The following is a 17,297-nucleotide window of genomic DNA, read 5'->3' as shown; positions in this document are numbered from 1 at the left end:
AAGATACAATTTGCAAGAATATTCTGCAAGACTTGCTTCCATTTTCAACGAAAAATTTGCCTCGTGGTTGGATTTTTCACCATGATAACGATCCTAAGCATGCACCATACATTGTAAAAAAAACTTTATTTTGAGCTGATAAGTGCACCTTTTTGACAAACCCTCGCAGTTAAATTTTAATCCGATTAAACCTTTAGCAAGAACTTAAACTGCGTGTTGGTTTGAAGCAAACAAGAAAGAATTATGTCAACGTTTGCGACGTGAGTGGAAAAAGTTGCTACAAGAACGATTCTCACAACGAATGCCTCGTTGATATTCTACAGTAGTTGCAGCTCTAGAGATATTGAATCACGTAAATTCGAACAAATCATATCTCCTTAATTGTCCATCTCTATATCAACGAAATGGCATACGGCCCAAAGCTTTTCCAAGATTTTTCCATAACGCTTCTTTATGCGACCGATTAAAATAATCGATTAAGAGGCTCCCTCTTCTCAATGACCTTGAGCATTTAGACTTTGCCACACTCCACCCACCCGCACTTCACCTGATCAGTGTTACGTAAAGGTTATTAAGCTCGGCCATCTACCGGCTCTAGCTTGTACTACTAGGACATGCGATTGATCCGTTTCTAAGGCCAAGAGCTTGCGTACAAGTTGTGATCATCCATAATTATTATTTGATTCTTCTTGTCGTGTCGATCATTTAGGCTCTAAAATTAAATTAATTAGTAGCTGTTCACGCGACTTCGTCCGCGTAAAATTTAACAAAAAAAGTTATTGTTTAGTTCGCAGTTATAAAATAAATAAATTTCGAAAATAAAAAAAACACAACGCCATATATTTTAAAGAAGATTATCCACTCAAACTTCTGGAAAAAGAAACAATTACAAACTGAAATATTAAAATATAAAGCGAAAGGCAAAAAAGCTATAATTAAATATGATAAACTCATAGTATTACATCAATACAAACCAAATGATTATCAACAACCATCGAAAAAGAGGAACCTACATACTATCTCTCCAAACCATTATGGCAAAAATAATATGAACCATTTTTCGAAAAAGAACAAAACGCAAATTACATCATTTCCGCAACCAAAAACATTTTTCAAAAAAAAAACCAAGACTATGAACATTAATAATCAAACTTCTACATCAAGAATTTAGCAACTAACGGGGCCAAACCCTCTACTATTTCAACACCAAACACGGTTAGTCACCGCGTGGGAGCAAAGCGACATTGGTTTTTCTCTTGACTACAACCCTCCTAGAAAATACGACATAAATAAAAAAAAGAAGAAAACAACAAATAAAAGAAAAATGGAGGATGCCTAATGGAGGATAGAGGAATTCTAATTTATTTTAATGTAATTATTTTAATTTATTGATCGATTTTTTAAATATTTTCTATTCATTGTATTTCGCAATTATCGAAATTATATTTGCTTAAATCAAATATAATGAAATAAATTATAAAATAAAATATACTTCGTCAACGATAATGTACGCTAAATGAAATGAAAAATAAAAGGCTTATTTATTTTTATTTATTTATTTATATGTTATATTTTTATAGGACTGTTCACGTAAAAGATTATATTTTCAAAGAGGTCCTAAAATATAGTATCACTACATATTATAAAACAAAGCTGCTTCCCGCTGTCTTTATACATGCAACGGATTTTAATGCGATTTTCTTTAGATTACTATGCCTGGTATCTGCTAAAGTAACACAAAAACTAACGCACTGTAATAGTAATAAATGTTAAAAATATTTAGGCAAGACTGTGTACTGTATATTAAATGTAGAATGAAAAATGAAATATTATTATGACACATTTATCGCGAGTTATGGATTACGAATAATGAGGTTACATTAAATTTTATTAAAGTAAAATGTTTATCAGGATTGTGAGGTAACTGTCAAAGATACGTTTAGCATGGTATGAATGATTTAAGCGAGGAACTAATTTAGTAGAAGGCGAGCACAGGTCAGGACTTTTGGAGATCGGAGGTAACTAGCGATGATTGTTCTAAAAGTGGCAAAATAATTCGTTTGAAGAAATGACTGACAATTTCACAGCTTGCTGAGGAACTCGTACGGATCCAAATTTTTTTAACAATTTTGAAAATAAAGATAGGCAGTGCGAAAATGTTTGCGGTGGATTCTAAATATTATATGTAATAACAAATGCATCAATGCATGCAATGCATGTTTTAGTGGAAAAACAATTGAAAACCGTTGGTATAGTCTAAGAGGAATTACCGTAAATACCGATGGTTAAAAGATAACACTATAAAAATAACTTACTAAACTACTGTTCATATCGACATTGAACTTTTAAATAAACATTTTTCGTCTTCTACTTTACTCGATAATATTGAAAAACAACAAACGCTAAATTTTCTTTCATCGCTTCTAACTTTTAATTTTTCACCGTTTACCTTCTCCTTTTTCACCAATGTGATGTTAAAAGGAGCGTATTGTCCGTGGCTTCGAATGCTGTTGGTACCGACTATATAAGCCGTAATATAATCATTCCCATGCTAGATATTATTAGTCCTGTTCTAGTTCACATTTTAAATTATTCTATCACTAGTTGTAAATTCCCTGACGCGGAAGGAAGCTCAGATTATCCCGCTTCCTAAAAAAGCTAATGCTGCCAAGCTTTGTGACTTCGGACCAATCTCCATCCTCCCTTTCCTTTCAAAAATTCTCGAAAAGCTAGTTTTTTACCAGTTGAACCTTTTCCTCAACAAAAACTTGCTTTTCAGTGCACTCCAATCTACGGTACGGTACGGTTTCAGCTGTAGTCAAAGTTACTGATGATATTCGATTAGCCACGAACAATAAACAACTCACAATTTTGATTCTACTTGATTTCAGTAAGGCATTCAATTGCGTTGATTATGACATCCTACTGAGTGTGTTGCGGTCCTTCAACATATCTCCATCGGTGCCAGATTAGTTTCTGAGTTACCTCAGGGAGCGTCGTCAACGCATATGTCTTGATGATGCTTTCTCCTCATGGTGCGAGGTCCAATCTGAGGTACCTCAACGCGGCGTTTTATCTCCTTTGCTTTTTTCAATTTTTATTAATTCTGTATGTAATGTCTGCAGACGATATTCAGATTTATCGCCATTCCACGCCTGAGGACGTTGTGAGTGCAATCAACATAATAAATATAGACCTTAAAAAAAATTTTGATTGGAGCAAGCGATATGGACTTAGTATCAACCCTGGTAAGTCGGAAGTCATTGTTATAGGCAGTCCAGGCATGATCGTAAAAACAAATAATTTACCACTTATCACGTATAATGATACTAGCTTGCCTTATTGCTCCACTGTCAGAGATATCGGCATTCACTTAGACAAGACGCTAGTAATTACTAAAAAAACTTTTGCAACACTGAGTTCGCCACGTCGCCTTAAATCTTTTCTGCCAATTCCCTACCAAAATTATGTTGGTAAACGCTGTTCTCTTATCTATTCTAGATTATGCAGATGCGAGCTATTCTAATTTGACTGAGGACCAACTTAATAGGCTTGAGTGACTTCAAAATCTTGCCATTCGGTTCATATTTTACCTACGCAAATTTGACCATATTTCTGAATTTCGTTCTAAGCTCAAGTGGCTTCCTATACGCCTTCGCCAGAACCTACATATTCTTTCTCTGTTGTACTGTGTGCTATTTAATCCTAATTCTCATTCTTATTTAAAAGAAATATTTATATATCTCGGCGAAGCTTCAGAATTAAGAACATCTCGAAGACTTATGCTGGAGCTACCCGTACATAAGTCCAAATACTTTAGTCAATCTTTTACTGTTCAGGCTATTAAATTATGGAATAGTCTGCCCTTACCCCCGGAGGCTAAATCACTGTTGACTTTTAAAAAACACGTTATGGATTATTATCTTAACATGGAGACGATTTAGTGTAATATGGTACAATTTCTTTTCTTTTTGTTTATAATATAAGTATATTTGTGTTTTTATCACTTCATTTAATTGTTATCTTCAATTTCCGTTCATTGCTTACATACTTTATTAGTTTATGATAGAATATATATTATATTTTTATTCTATTTATTTATTGCCGCGTTGGCGCAGAGGTTACATGCCGGACCATGGATTGTACCTGTTGCGCTGGCGGTTGCGGGTTCGATCCCCGCACATGACAAACATTTGTATCATGTACACCTGATAGCGATCGTTACGCATAGTAGGAAATATATCCGCCAACCCGTATTGGAGCAGCGTGGTGGATTATGCTCTGATCCTTCTCCTACATGGGGAAAGAGGCCTATGCCCAGTAGTGGGATATTACAGGCTGAAGCGATTTATTTATGTATTTTCTGTAATAATAATAATAAATTCTTTATTTTATTATAAGTATTAGAATGTAGCCATTTGTATGTAAGTTTATTATACATCTACACCACCTAGCTACCCAATTTTGATAATAAGTTTCCTTTTTATGTCAGGATTGTCTGGAAGAAATGGCTAATTAGCCTTAATTCCGCACACTGTACTTCACTGTCTGTGACTATCTTTATACTTTGTTTGTAATATATTTGTGGTGTACAATAAAGTATAAAATAAATAAATAAAAATAACATATATCATTTTGTAACGTTACCAGGTGATGTCATATTCAACCGACTTCAAAAATGGAGGAGGTTAGTCAATGCGACCGTATATATATTTATGTATGGTTGAGGATAACTTCGTCGTTTATGAACCGATGATAATTCTTTTTTTTTTGTTGAAAAGGAGATATCCTAAGTGTGGTACCATGTTTAGGAAACCAGGATCAGACGATGGGATCTCAGAAAAATCGAAGGAAACTCTCGAAAATCCGCATAACTTTTTACTGGGTGTACCGAGTTTGATGATTTTTAATTTAATCGAAAGCCGATGTTTATCATGTGGTCACATTTAAATTTCCTCGATAATGCGTATTTACTTGACTATTTTTTCGTCTACCTACGTTGTATTACTTGTCGACTTAATTGAAGGCGGATTTTATTAGTTTGCCAGCAAACACAATTATTTCTAAATCACGATACTATATGGAGTACTTTGAAGGCTAAGAAAGTTTAATCTTCTATATAAATAAAAATGAATGTTGCTAAGCGCATAACTCGAGGATGGCTCGAACACTTCGGCCTTAGGACCACGGAAGTTTTTGATACTAAAAAAAAAGTTATTTTTACTATTAACTTTTGACAGAAGGAAGACTGTCCGGGCAGCTAGTTTGCAATAAAATTAATCACCCACAATCAGATCAGTGGTAACATAAAATGAGTTTTTTTTAGTGAAAATCATGTTTTGTTTATTTATAATTTTTATAAATTAGTTTTATAATATTTCTCATAAAATTTACGTTAATGCTTTTATACAGAACTAGCTGTGCCCGCGGCTTCGCCCGCGTTGGAATTACTGTGTCATAAAGTTTTCCCGGCAAACTTCCAGTGAAACTCTCATCAAAATCGGCTTAGCCGTTCCGTAAACCTTCCTCTTGCCAATAGTGAAGGCCTCTCTCCAATGGTGAAACCGCATGAAAATCCGTTTATTATCCGTTAGATTTTGAGCGAATCGATCACATACACTTTTGGGGACTTTGTTTTATAGTACACCAACTGTTGCCCGCGACTACGTCCGCGTGGTTATGAAGATATGCATAACTATTAAGATGTTTAACGCAAATTATTTTTTTATTTCAGTCACTTGAAATGCTTATCAAACTGAGTAACTTTTTAAAAGCCACAATTTAGTATAATTTAATAGTTATTTTTATAAAACCTCTCTATACACCACATTTTTAGTTTTATTTTCAGGCTTTTTAGGCAGGATTTTTAGTTTTGTTTCATACAAACTATCAACCCCAATTAAACTCTCTTAGCGGTGGAATATCGTAAAATGCGTTCTTAGCGGACGTCTGCTAACTATAATCTACCTCCCTGCCAAATTTTATCTTTGTCCAACCTGGATGGATAGACCATCCAGCTGTTTTTGAGTTCTTGTGATGAGTGAGTTAGTGACCTTTCTCCTTTATATGTATAGATTACGATGCATTATTTGGACACCTCCTCACCATCTATAGAGCATATATTTTAAACTTCAAGTCTCTTACTTCAAAAACATAAGACTTTCATACAAACTTCCGACCCCCGTTTTATCCCCTTAACGGTCGGGTTTCGTAAAATAAGCTTCAAATTTGTAGCTGTTATAGTTTCGAAGATTTCGTGATGAGGGAGTCAACCTACCATCCCCCGTTTTAGCCCCAAAAAGGAGTTGATTTCTAAAGATACATTATTTGGACACCTCTTCACAATCTATAGAGCATATATTTTAAACTTCAAATCTCTTACTTCAAAAACATAGGACTTTCATACAAAATTCCAACCCCAGTTTTATTCCCTTAGTTTCGTAAAATCCATTCTGAGCGGATGTCTACGCCCTATAAGGAACCTACCTGCTAAATTTCAAGTTTTTAGCTGTTATAGTTCCGGAGATTTCGTGATGAGTGAATCAATCTACCATCCCCCGTTTTAACCCCAAAAGGGAGTTGATTTCTAAGGATACATTATTTGGACACCTTCTCATCATCTATAAGGCATACATTTTAAATTTCAAGTCACGTACTTCAAAAACATGGAACTTTCACACAAACTTCCAACCCCCGCTTTACCCCCTTAGGGGTCGAATTGCGTAAAATCCGTTCTTAGCAGATGTCTACGCCCTATGAGGAGCCTTCCTGCCAAATTTCAAGTTTGTAGGTGTTATAGTTTCAGAGATTTCGTGATGAGTGAGTTAACCTACCATCCCCGGTTTTAACCCCAAAAGGGTGTTGATTTCTTAAGATACATTATTTGGACACCTTCTCATCATTTATAGAGCATACATTTTAAATTTCAAGTCTCTTACTTCAAAAACATATGACTTTCATATAAACTTGCAACCCCCATTTTACCCCCTTAGGGGTCGAATTTCGTAAAATCCGTTCTTAGCGAATGCCTACATCTTATAAGGAGCCTACCTGCCAAATTTCAAGTTTTTAGGTTTAATAGTTTTGGAGATTTCGTGATGAGTGACCTTTCGCGTTTATATCTGGGGGCACGGTAGTGCCCCCGCCAAGACGAACCAAAAAAAAAAAAAAAAAAAAACGAAAAGCACTACCTATCTTTTCTCGAAGTGCTTCGTCGTTTTTTTGAACCCTCATAACTTGGGTTTGGATTATACCAGATAAACAAAATTCTGGGGATATGGTGTCAATAGTGGACTTATTAAACATATAAAGTTTCAATTGCATAGCTCTTATACTTTAGATTTTATTGATATCTAAAAAACCCCGATTTCGTCACTCACTGATGATCATCAAAATTCTTAGAGTACTTCCTGAAGTCCCAGAAACCTGAAATTTGGTATGTAAGCTAGTATTAGTACACAAACAACAAAAAAATTCTAAAACTTGGAACTTTTACCCCCCAACCCCTTAAACTAGGGGATGGAAGTTTGTATGAGACTTCCGCAAATTTTGATGCTAGAGGTCTGAAAATTGATATAGGGACTCCTTGTTATTAATAATAATAATAAAATACATAAAAAATAAAAATCGGTTATTATAAGAAGTATTGTATGACAGAAAAGTAAAAAACAGTGAAAAAATTTTTCACCTTACGCCCACGTGACGGTAGCGAAACGGCCAAGCCACATATTTTGACTAAGGTGTAGAGTTTGTGAAGTTAGGGCTTGTAGAGTTAGGGCGTGTAGAGTTAGAAGCTTGGCTCTACATGAGATCTGATAACTTTTTGACAGTGCAAGCCATATGATCTCGTCTTGGCAACATTTTACATGAAAATGTTTTTGGTGGGATATATTATAGATTGACATAGAAATATTGTATACATAATGTAAAACCTATTTTCCTAATCAACGAACACGAAATTATGTCGTCAATACGTCAATTTATATTATTTCGCTCTCATTAACCTTCATGGGAGTAAACAAGTCGTTACGACAACACAATAGCCTAATTTTCCATCCATTAGTTTTCAGATGTCTACGCTTGTCATTTAATAACCTTTGCCCTTAACGTCCTTTTATAGGTGGGTAGATGTATTTATTCAGACTGGAAACCTGGGATACGCATTGCGGAATCGCGCATGCTCACTACACAATGCTACGTGGACAAAGGTTACGAGCAGGATAGCCTTTTATGAACAGATATTGATTTAAATTTATTTACACTGGAATTGTACGAATCTATTTGCGACACAAAAGCGGAAATTGTTTTCTTACGTTTACAAGAAAACAAAATGTACACGTTTTGTTTTTTTTTCTCTTGCTATAACTGTTGAATAACTATGATCAAGTATTTATTATCGATATGTAGGTAGTTATGTTCGTTAATTGGCGTTAAGTAATAAAATATATATTTTTTTGTTTAGCTTTTGAGCGGTCTAGGGTAGGTTTTCCTGAAGGTGTTCTTGCTGGTCTCCCTTGGGGGTTTTGCGGAGATGATTACGATGCGATTAGTGAATTTTGAAGGTTTCCTACGGTTTTGCTACCGCTCATTTGTACTTAGCACTTTGTCTCGTTTGCGTAACGAAACAAATGAACCGTTTTAATTCTATTTATTTGCATAAGTAATTTTAGCGTTATATTAGTTCTCGTTTTAGATTGACGGATATTATGTTGAGTTACGTTACAGTGCCATTATTCTGCCTTAGATTACTTTACGTAAACTCCACTTTTTCATAATTTTCTCATGAACAATAGAAACAGTCCCATGTCAGCAGGCTTATCTTTCAATAGGCTTATCGTGAAAAATAGTCTTTATTTTCAAAATTAATGGCGTGTAATTAATAATGTATCTATTATTAATAATTATTTTGATAATAAACAATAACAAACCAACATTATTAATATTGTATAGGCGTAATCGATGACGTACTACTTAAAACTTTATTTTTTTTAGATATCTACAACATACAGACACGGTTGTCTGTTCCTACGGTAAGCAACTTAATGCTTGTGTTGTAGGTAACAGCAGACTGGTATATGTATTATTTTTTCATACAAATATATATATTACACCCAGACTCGGGGTGGAACTCGATCCCACAACCCCAGGAGCAGAAAGCAGGGTCACTACAAACTGCGCCAACGGGCTAGTCAACTAAGTCGTACTTGTCTAGTAGTAAACCTAAGTCGTACATTCATTATAGGTATATTTTTTTTTTTTGTAAATTTATGGTTATTATTTTAGTAAGACTAAATATTTTTATGTTAAGGGTTTTAAATTTAAAATTGTTACTCTTTGTAACAAATCGGTAACGCAATATTGGAATCATATAGTCTGAGTCTTGCTCATAACAGCACGTAGATCTTGCCCAGAGCAGATCTTAATCTGAGACCGATCATAATTATGATTATGATATTATATGATAATTATGATATTAAATATTCTACATAAAAAAAATGTTATAATGAGACTAAACTCTTAAAAGAAAATATATAATAATAATAATATTTTTATCATACACACACGTTCGTCTGTAACTTAATTCTTGTGTTCTTGTGTTAGATATAAATAATACATACTAGCTGTGCCGCTCGGTTTCGCCTGCGTCAATTAAAAAAAAGATACTAAAATATTATATAGCCAATATATAATCTTCCTCGGAAAATGGACTACCTTACACGAAAAGATTTTTTTAGACCTTTAGATTTACTGAAAAATTTAAAAATTAAAACATTCATATTGAATAATCAGAATACCTATTAGATAATATGATGATAACTAATGTCATGTCTTTATATTATATCTTCTTCGCTTTTAAAAATGCTTCATTAGTATATAGAAGAAAGCTTCTGTATCTGTAAGCTTAGAAATAAATTTCCGAACGCACGCATAAATATTTGGCAACTAATCTTATCTTATATACAAATTCTCGTGTCACAATGTTAGTTAAAACACTCCTCCGAAACAGGCAAAATCTATTTTTCATACCCCTAAGTTATAAGGGAGGGGGGATTAAGCTGGTTAAGAAAATATATGGCAAAACAACGTTTGCGGGGTCAGCTAATCTTATATATATAATTCACCTGTCACAATGTTAGTTACTATACTCCTTCGAAATGGCTAGACCGATTTTTATAAAATTTTGTGTGCATATCGGGTAGATCTGAGAATCGGCTAACATCTATTTCCCCAAGCTATAAGGTGGAACGGAGGGGGTGGGGGTGATTAAGGGGGTTAGTAACAAAATGTGGCAAAACAACGTTTGTGGGGTCAGCTAGTATTTCCATGGCTAACTTATATAAATAAATAAATATCTTATAACAATGGTAGGCTTTGATCAGAATCGACTACAATTCGTAAATAAAATATACTGTCACGGAATCATTTCAGTCTATCGCAGTTCACTGCTGGACATAAGCCTCCACAAGTTCGCGCCGAAAATGACGTGAACTCGCCTATAGTCACCAAGAGGACGGGTAGGTGACCGCATGGCTAGCTTTGTCAAGCCAACAGTCAGATGGTTATCCCGCCATTGGTCAGCTTTATAGGTGCCAAGGTGATAGTGGAACTGCGTTATCCCTTAGTCGTCTCTTACGACACGCACGGAAAGAGAGGGGGTGGCTATATTCTTTACTGCCGTAACCATACAGAATGTTACGGAATACTGGACTGACAGTAAATAAAAAGATTAATCTAATACGAACAACAACAAAAAATTCGATGCGAAGCTATCTATAATTAGATTTGCCCGGGCCATGTATTCTGCGCATGCCTCTTTTGAGATACATGATAACATATATGTACATTATATAAACGCCAGGATTTGTTATGCGAAAAGGAGACGTCAACATATTTAGTTATTGATTTTATTCTATGTAGTAGTTGATGTAAGCTGTGTTCAAAAAAAGAAAACTTCTGGAAATTTACACAAGAAAACAAGAGTATGCGAATTTATTTATATTTACTCACTAGTAAATAACTAACTTTTGAAAAAAAAATTCAATCTTATTTACATGAATATCGAAATACGTCGGTATACTTTGGGAGTTAATTAGGCATGAATAATAATATTTATTTTTATAATGCTGTTATTATTGCCGTCAATGCCATCAACAACGATAGATTACAAAAAAATTGTTACGAAAGTCTGTTTGTTTATGAAAAAAAAATGATTTCCATTATTGAAAAGTGAGATGATAAAAACACATCCACATACACGCATTTATATTACGTCGATTTGGCATCAACACTGGAATATAACAAATTGTCTAATCTGGTTTTTTATATATTTTATAATTATTTTGAATTATGATAATTAAGGCGTTGTCTAAGGGTTCTAAAAAAATGTCTAACATTTAAGTGCAAAAAGGTTATTTTTTACTTAAAATTTATTTAAATATTGTTTTCTATACATTACTAAATACGTAATACCCAGTTTGTACAGTCCTAACATCTGTATGTTTATTTATTTATTTATTTATTTAAATATAAGCTTTTAAGTTCTAAAATGTTGATCAATACAAACAAAACATTGTGATGAATAAAAACACACGCTTCTTGAATAATAAAATTTATGTGACCCTTGACATTAGGCAAGTTTGGTCTTGAAATTTGAAAATCGATAAGCCAGTACCTATGTACGCATTCGTATTGCGCACTAAACGTGGGCGGTGTGGCTGGAACCAGGCCGTTGTCAATAACTTCGCGCTTGCGCTAAAACGTGATATATATATATTGTTGCAGCCTCCCAGGGCCCACTTTTAGTTCAGTTATCTATCAGTTCGGTCGTGTGTTTAGTTTTTTATCTTTTTTTATGTGTACTAATTTATCAAACGTTACAACACAGATACATCTCGTCCCCAAAAATCAAGTGAGCAGAATGGGAAGGAGTACGTTTTTGTTACGCGTGAAAAGATGGAACAGGATATTTCCGAAGGAAAGTTCATAGAGCACGGCGAGTACAAAGGAAATCTTTATGGAACCTCAGCAGAAAGTGTGGAAACCATAGTAAACTCAGGTGAGGTCACTAATTGTAATTATTATTTTATTATTATTATATAAAATCGTAGGTCGCGAATTTTTCTGTTGTTGACTGAAAATGTTTATTTAGTTTGGTTTAAAAAAAAAATAGCAAACGTGCATCGCGATAAAAATCAATATATTTAAGTGCTTGTTGTATCGATTTTAATTTTTGAATGTATGTGTAAGTTCAAGGGCAAATGCGTCACCACCCTTCTCAGCGCATGCGCGCGATTTATCTCTTTGCACATTGGCACATGCGCCTTAAAAAATGACGCCGCGTCGGAGCTCACCCGCCTTATTGCAATTAATTTATATATGTACTAGCTGTGCCCGCGACTTCGTCCGCGTGGAATTTTACAAAATAGTTATTTTTGAGTTCGCAGTTACAAAATAAAATTATTCTAAGTTACTCCTTATTACATCAGCTATTTGCCGGTGAAAGTTCCGTCAAAATCGGTCCAGCCACCTCAGAGATTAGCCGTAACAAACAGACAGACAGATAAAAATGTTAATGTGGTATATGTACCGTGTACATACATATTAATTAAGTAAAAACTGGTTATTCTAATATTGCAAACAAACACTCCAATTTTATTTATTTGTATAGATGCATAGATATATTTGTTTGTTACAGACACTTTCTATAGAGGCATAATATTGCATTCCTATGTGGGTTCAGCTTACTTATTTTTATTCTAGAACTAATTAGAAATGTTCTTACGTTATTGGGTATATTTAGTATCTTTTGTTTCTATACAATTTGAAATTTTATTTAAGGACGCGTTTGTGTTCTGAGTCCTCACTGGCAAGCCTTAAAAATGTTACGAACTCCGAGACTGCGGCCCTACATTGTATTTATAAAACCACCACCGCTTGAGACGCTCATCGAAACCAGAACCGCAGCCAACGCTCGCTCGACGTTTGACAAGGACTGCTCTAGAGCTTTTACGGTTAGAATTAATTGTAAATTTGTAAAAAATATATTCATATAAGTATTGATTTTCGCTAAATAAATGATTTTTACAGGAAGAGGAATTTGCTGATATAATAAGGTCGTCGAATCGTATAAATTTCCTGTATGGCTACATGTTTGATGAGGAGATAGTGAACCAAGATCTGGCTACCGCGCTGACGCAGCTTCTTAAAATGGCGTGGCGGGTTCAATCCGAGCCGCTCTGGGTCCCGGCGGCTTGGGTGCAGTGAGGTGTAACCGGTTGTAATGTTAGACATAATTAGTTCAATTCTAGTCAATTTTTCTTTTCGTTTAGTCATTTTAGAATAATTTCGTTACGTATCGTATTTTTGTTGATTAATTATAGGTCATTCAGTTATTCTTACTTTTTTTATTATGCTGGCGAAAATTTGAATCTCTTTAATACTCTCATTTATATATATATTTTTTTTTAGTTTCGATGTAAAAAATGTACATAACTTGCTTTTCAATATTCAATTTACGTGCCCCGATAGTCATAGAAATAATTATTTATACTAAATGTTAATCGTCCGATCTCTTCGTATTTACTTATTCCGACGTTTTAGACTTTCGTAAGTGTATCGACGTATTATATGATTTTCCTTTGGGATAATCAATGTATTTATAATTTAGTGCGTGTATGTGTGCAACTAATAGTTACTTTGAAGTCGCGACTAAGCGATCTAGTCTAATAACGTTAGTTGTGTACTTGCACGCGTCTTGTGCTTCATCGCGCAATCCCAACGTCCCCATCCACGGTAACTCTAGATCCTACATAGAACATTGAACCATATTCTACCGATAAAACTCAATAGCTCCTCTAAAATATTGACCCGATTAAAAGTAGCAGCGAAGACGGTGATCTTTAAAATTACGTCATTCTAAACATTCAATATATTTAATCAGTATAATCAGTACGTCTTCCTTGTCCCTTACGTATAGCTCAATGGTTTATGTAACAAAATATTTTTATTATGAAAATTTTAAAACGTTACAAAATATCTTAGATTCAACTTAGGTATATCGGAGTGTTTACAATATGTTTATTTCAAAAATCATAAATTTTAAATATACAATATATTTCGTTACGTTTATGCATCCAGAACGATACTGTAGGAACGGTTAACGATCGATCGGGTTATTTAAAAGTTTAAACAATAGTTATTGTATTTATTTAACTAAACTTGATACGTGATGGTTCATACGTCAGAAGTTATGTTCAGTTTTCAATGATTTCCGTTCGAAAATATAACACGAAGTAAGATTAAAATGCGAAATATGTAATAAGTCATAACGAGTGCCTCTAAATCGTCATAAATATTTTTAAATAAACCTATCTCTTCGAATGTGTCATTACAATCTTAGCGTCTTAGGCAATAAGTAAGCTTAATAAGGGTGCTTGATGACTCGCACTCTCTATTGCAAATGGTAAAACAAACTGTAGTTGTAAATAGTAGAAGATACGCGACCGACTAGTTATATGATCGAAAATAGCCTAACATTAGCTTAAGCACGATCCGCGATTTCGTCTCTTACCGTTTCTATTTGAATACATCGTATTATGTATTTAAAAAAATATTACATCTTTAAGGTAACGATAATTTATTTTAAATATTTACATAAACGTACGTTATAAAAATAAAATAAGAAATTTATTGGGTCGTTTCCTGAAATTTTATATAAATTAATATAACAACTACATCAATAATAGACATGAACTTTTAGTTCATATTATATTTTCAAATAAAAAAATCAAGTTGACTATAGAAATTACGCCGCTATAATTAATTTAAACACATTTGATTGATAAAATTTCAAATACAATTGAAGTGAAAATAATCTGGATTTTTTTTTGTTACTAATAAAATATCGACAGTAAAAAAGGAATTGAATGAATATTGAAGATTTTTAAATCAATAAATTTAACAACATTTCAATAACGTTTTAAGCTAAAGTTCGTTAAAAAAAATCCATATCCTTATCCGGTTATTTACAATTTATTTTTTTAAGATACAAAAATATGGCAGTCAAATTTCGAATATTAAAAGAAATAACTTTCTATGTAAATGAAATAAGCATAAGCACTGATCGATCCCTATGCTTATTAAATATAAATAGAAAGTTATACACCTAACTTGTTTTGTATTATTAAGTTCAACGACGGAAACTACCCAATGTCGATAACGTTTTAATTTAATAATGTAAAAAAGTAATAATTAGTAAAATTAAATAATAGAAACGTATAATAATTAGGAGTTCGAAATTTTGTTAAGAAACTTTTTTTAACATTAAAAGTTATATATGAATAATTACTGACGTAAGTTGTGCGTACTTTCTATGATATGTCGTATTCAACTAGTGTTTAGATTCTGCTTATCGGGACCTCGAATAACGCTCGGTAGCAGATTTTAAATTATTCACAAATGTACTTAATAACATTAAATTTCCTTAATCGAAATAAGGTCGTTCGAAATCCGTTACTAGGAAGTAAGGTATATGTCGTCGAGATTATATTATAGCAATAAAATGTATGTAGGATACAGTCACGGAAAGCGTAACTGCCGTAAAAATAAGTGTAAAGCAATATTCTTGCCCTTGTAGGTAAATTAATTATCGGACTCTTTCTATCACTAAGTCATAATATTTTCAAATGCTTTCTCTATTATCTATTTACAATTTAAAATGGTTGTTGAAAATATTTGAAAGTTGATGAACTATCTGAAGGACTAGTAATATAAATTTTAAAAATATGAATAATTAAAAATCATATTAAATAACATTTATCATTCGTTTTAATTATAACAAAATTTTTACTAACAGTTACCAAAACCTCTTTTTCTCTGTTTCTTTCTTTGCTCTAAATGAAAAGTGACACCAGTTTGAGTTTGAATGTTTAAATATTTTTATCTTTTAGTAAGTAGTAATTTAATATGTTCAAAAGAACCACAATGAAGTCTAAAGTCGATTTCTTTGAAGAAATAAAATAAAAATAAAAATAGTCCTAAATTTTAGTAAATTTAAACTTTTATGTCAAAACAAAATTATCGTATATCACGTTTATAAATCTTTATGATGGAAAGAGTTCCATGATTACAGCTAGTGGATGTAATTATGTTACATAACTAGTGTTTAAAAAAAAAATCTTTCTATATGTTCTTCCATTTAATTATTACGTCAGAATATTTGTTATTTTTATATTTAAAAAAGTAATAAGTAATCATAAAATTAAAAAAAAAAATGAAAACCGTTAAATTATTATAAATGAGTTTAAATGTATTGATATTTCGTCTTTTATTGTTTAATTTCTCATTTGTCTTTTTTATTTTATTTTTCTATTATTTCATCGTTAAACATCGGATTTTACATCGGGTTCTCTGGAAGGTATTAAGGTATTTTGGATTTGTCATTTTCCTTTTTATTATTTTGGTATCACGATTTTCTTGCACCATTTTCTAAAATTCGTCTTGAATAGGTTAGGTGTTTATTAATATAATGTTAAATATATATTAGTTAAGTACTCTTTGAAAATTAATAACACAGAAAACGTGGTACATAAAAGTAGTAGGTAAATATTCGTTCGTATCGTCGATGAAGCGGATAAATTACCATTCGTTATTAGATTTTAGAATAATACTTCCTTGCACTTAAATTTAAACAATTTCACAATATTTTTCCAGTCGTATTAATAATCGTATAGTAAGTAGTTAAAAGTAAAATACTAAATATTTTAAAATATAAGAGAATAATAACTATTTTGAATTAGTAACAGCGATATGGCAACCTATTTCTGGCTACATTTAAGAGTTATACGTTTTTTTAAAGTACTTTAATAGTCAATAAAGTAATTTGTCAAAAATTTTTCCTTTTAAAGATTATTAAATAAGTATGTCTTATTTTGCTTAAGTTTTTTTATTATTATTTATCAATCGTCCAACTTTTAAATCGTGTAAAAAGCTGATTAAGGAAATAATTTAATTAAAAACATCGGATTTTACATCGGGTTAACGCGGTGGTCATACATTGTTAGGAATTTTCGGAATACACATCCAACATGCACGAGACGACACTGAATCACTAAATACAACGTAACGCCCAGTTTGTGACCGATCTCTTCTTAAAATCTTACAACTACAAATTCTGACGTTCGCTCGGTATGCATACGGCTAATGTTAGAAGTGGACAAACGATCAGGTTAAATAAACTGTGTGTGATCCTTCTATCTAATGTATGCAAAGAGTGCCTTCTGGTGCACGTTGGAGCTTTT

The 17,297-nt window shown here is 32.8% G+C and overlaps 1 protein-coding gene across 1 annotated transcript; it reads left to right on the top strand.

Moving 5' to 3' along the window:
- Positions 1 to 11,798: 11,798 nt before the first annotated feature.
- Positions 11,799 to 13,393, top strand: LOC123668681 (MAGUK p55 subfamily member 7-like). Its single transcript, XM_045602389.1, has 3 exons — positions 11,799 to 12,055; positions 12,838 to 13,010; positions 13,087 to 13,393. The coding sequence occupies exons 1-3, from the start codon at positions 11,953 to 11,955 to the stop codon at positions 13,261 to 13,263; spliced, it is 453 nt and encodes a 150-aa protein (XP_045458345.1). The 5' UTR covers positions 11,799 to 11,952; the 3' UTR covers positions 13,264 to 13,393.
- Positions 13,394 to 17,297: the final 3,904 nt, after the last annotated feature.

Source organism: Melitaea cinxia, chromosome Z, assembly GCF_905220565.1.
Source record: "Melitaea cinxia chromosome Z, ilMelCinx1.1, whole genome shotgun sequence".
Lineage (NCBI taxonomy): Eukaryota > Metazoa > Arthropoda > Insecta > Lepidoptera > Nymphalidae > Melitaea > Melitaea cinxia.
Note: the sequence above shows the minus strand (reverse complement) of the source record. Positions and strands in the feature narration are given on the sequence as shown.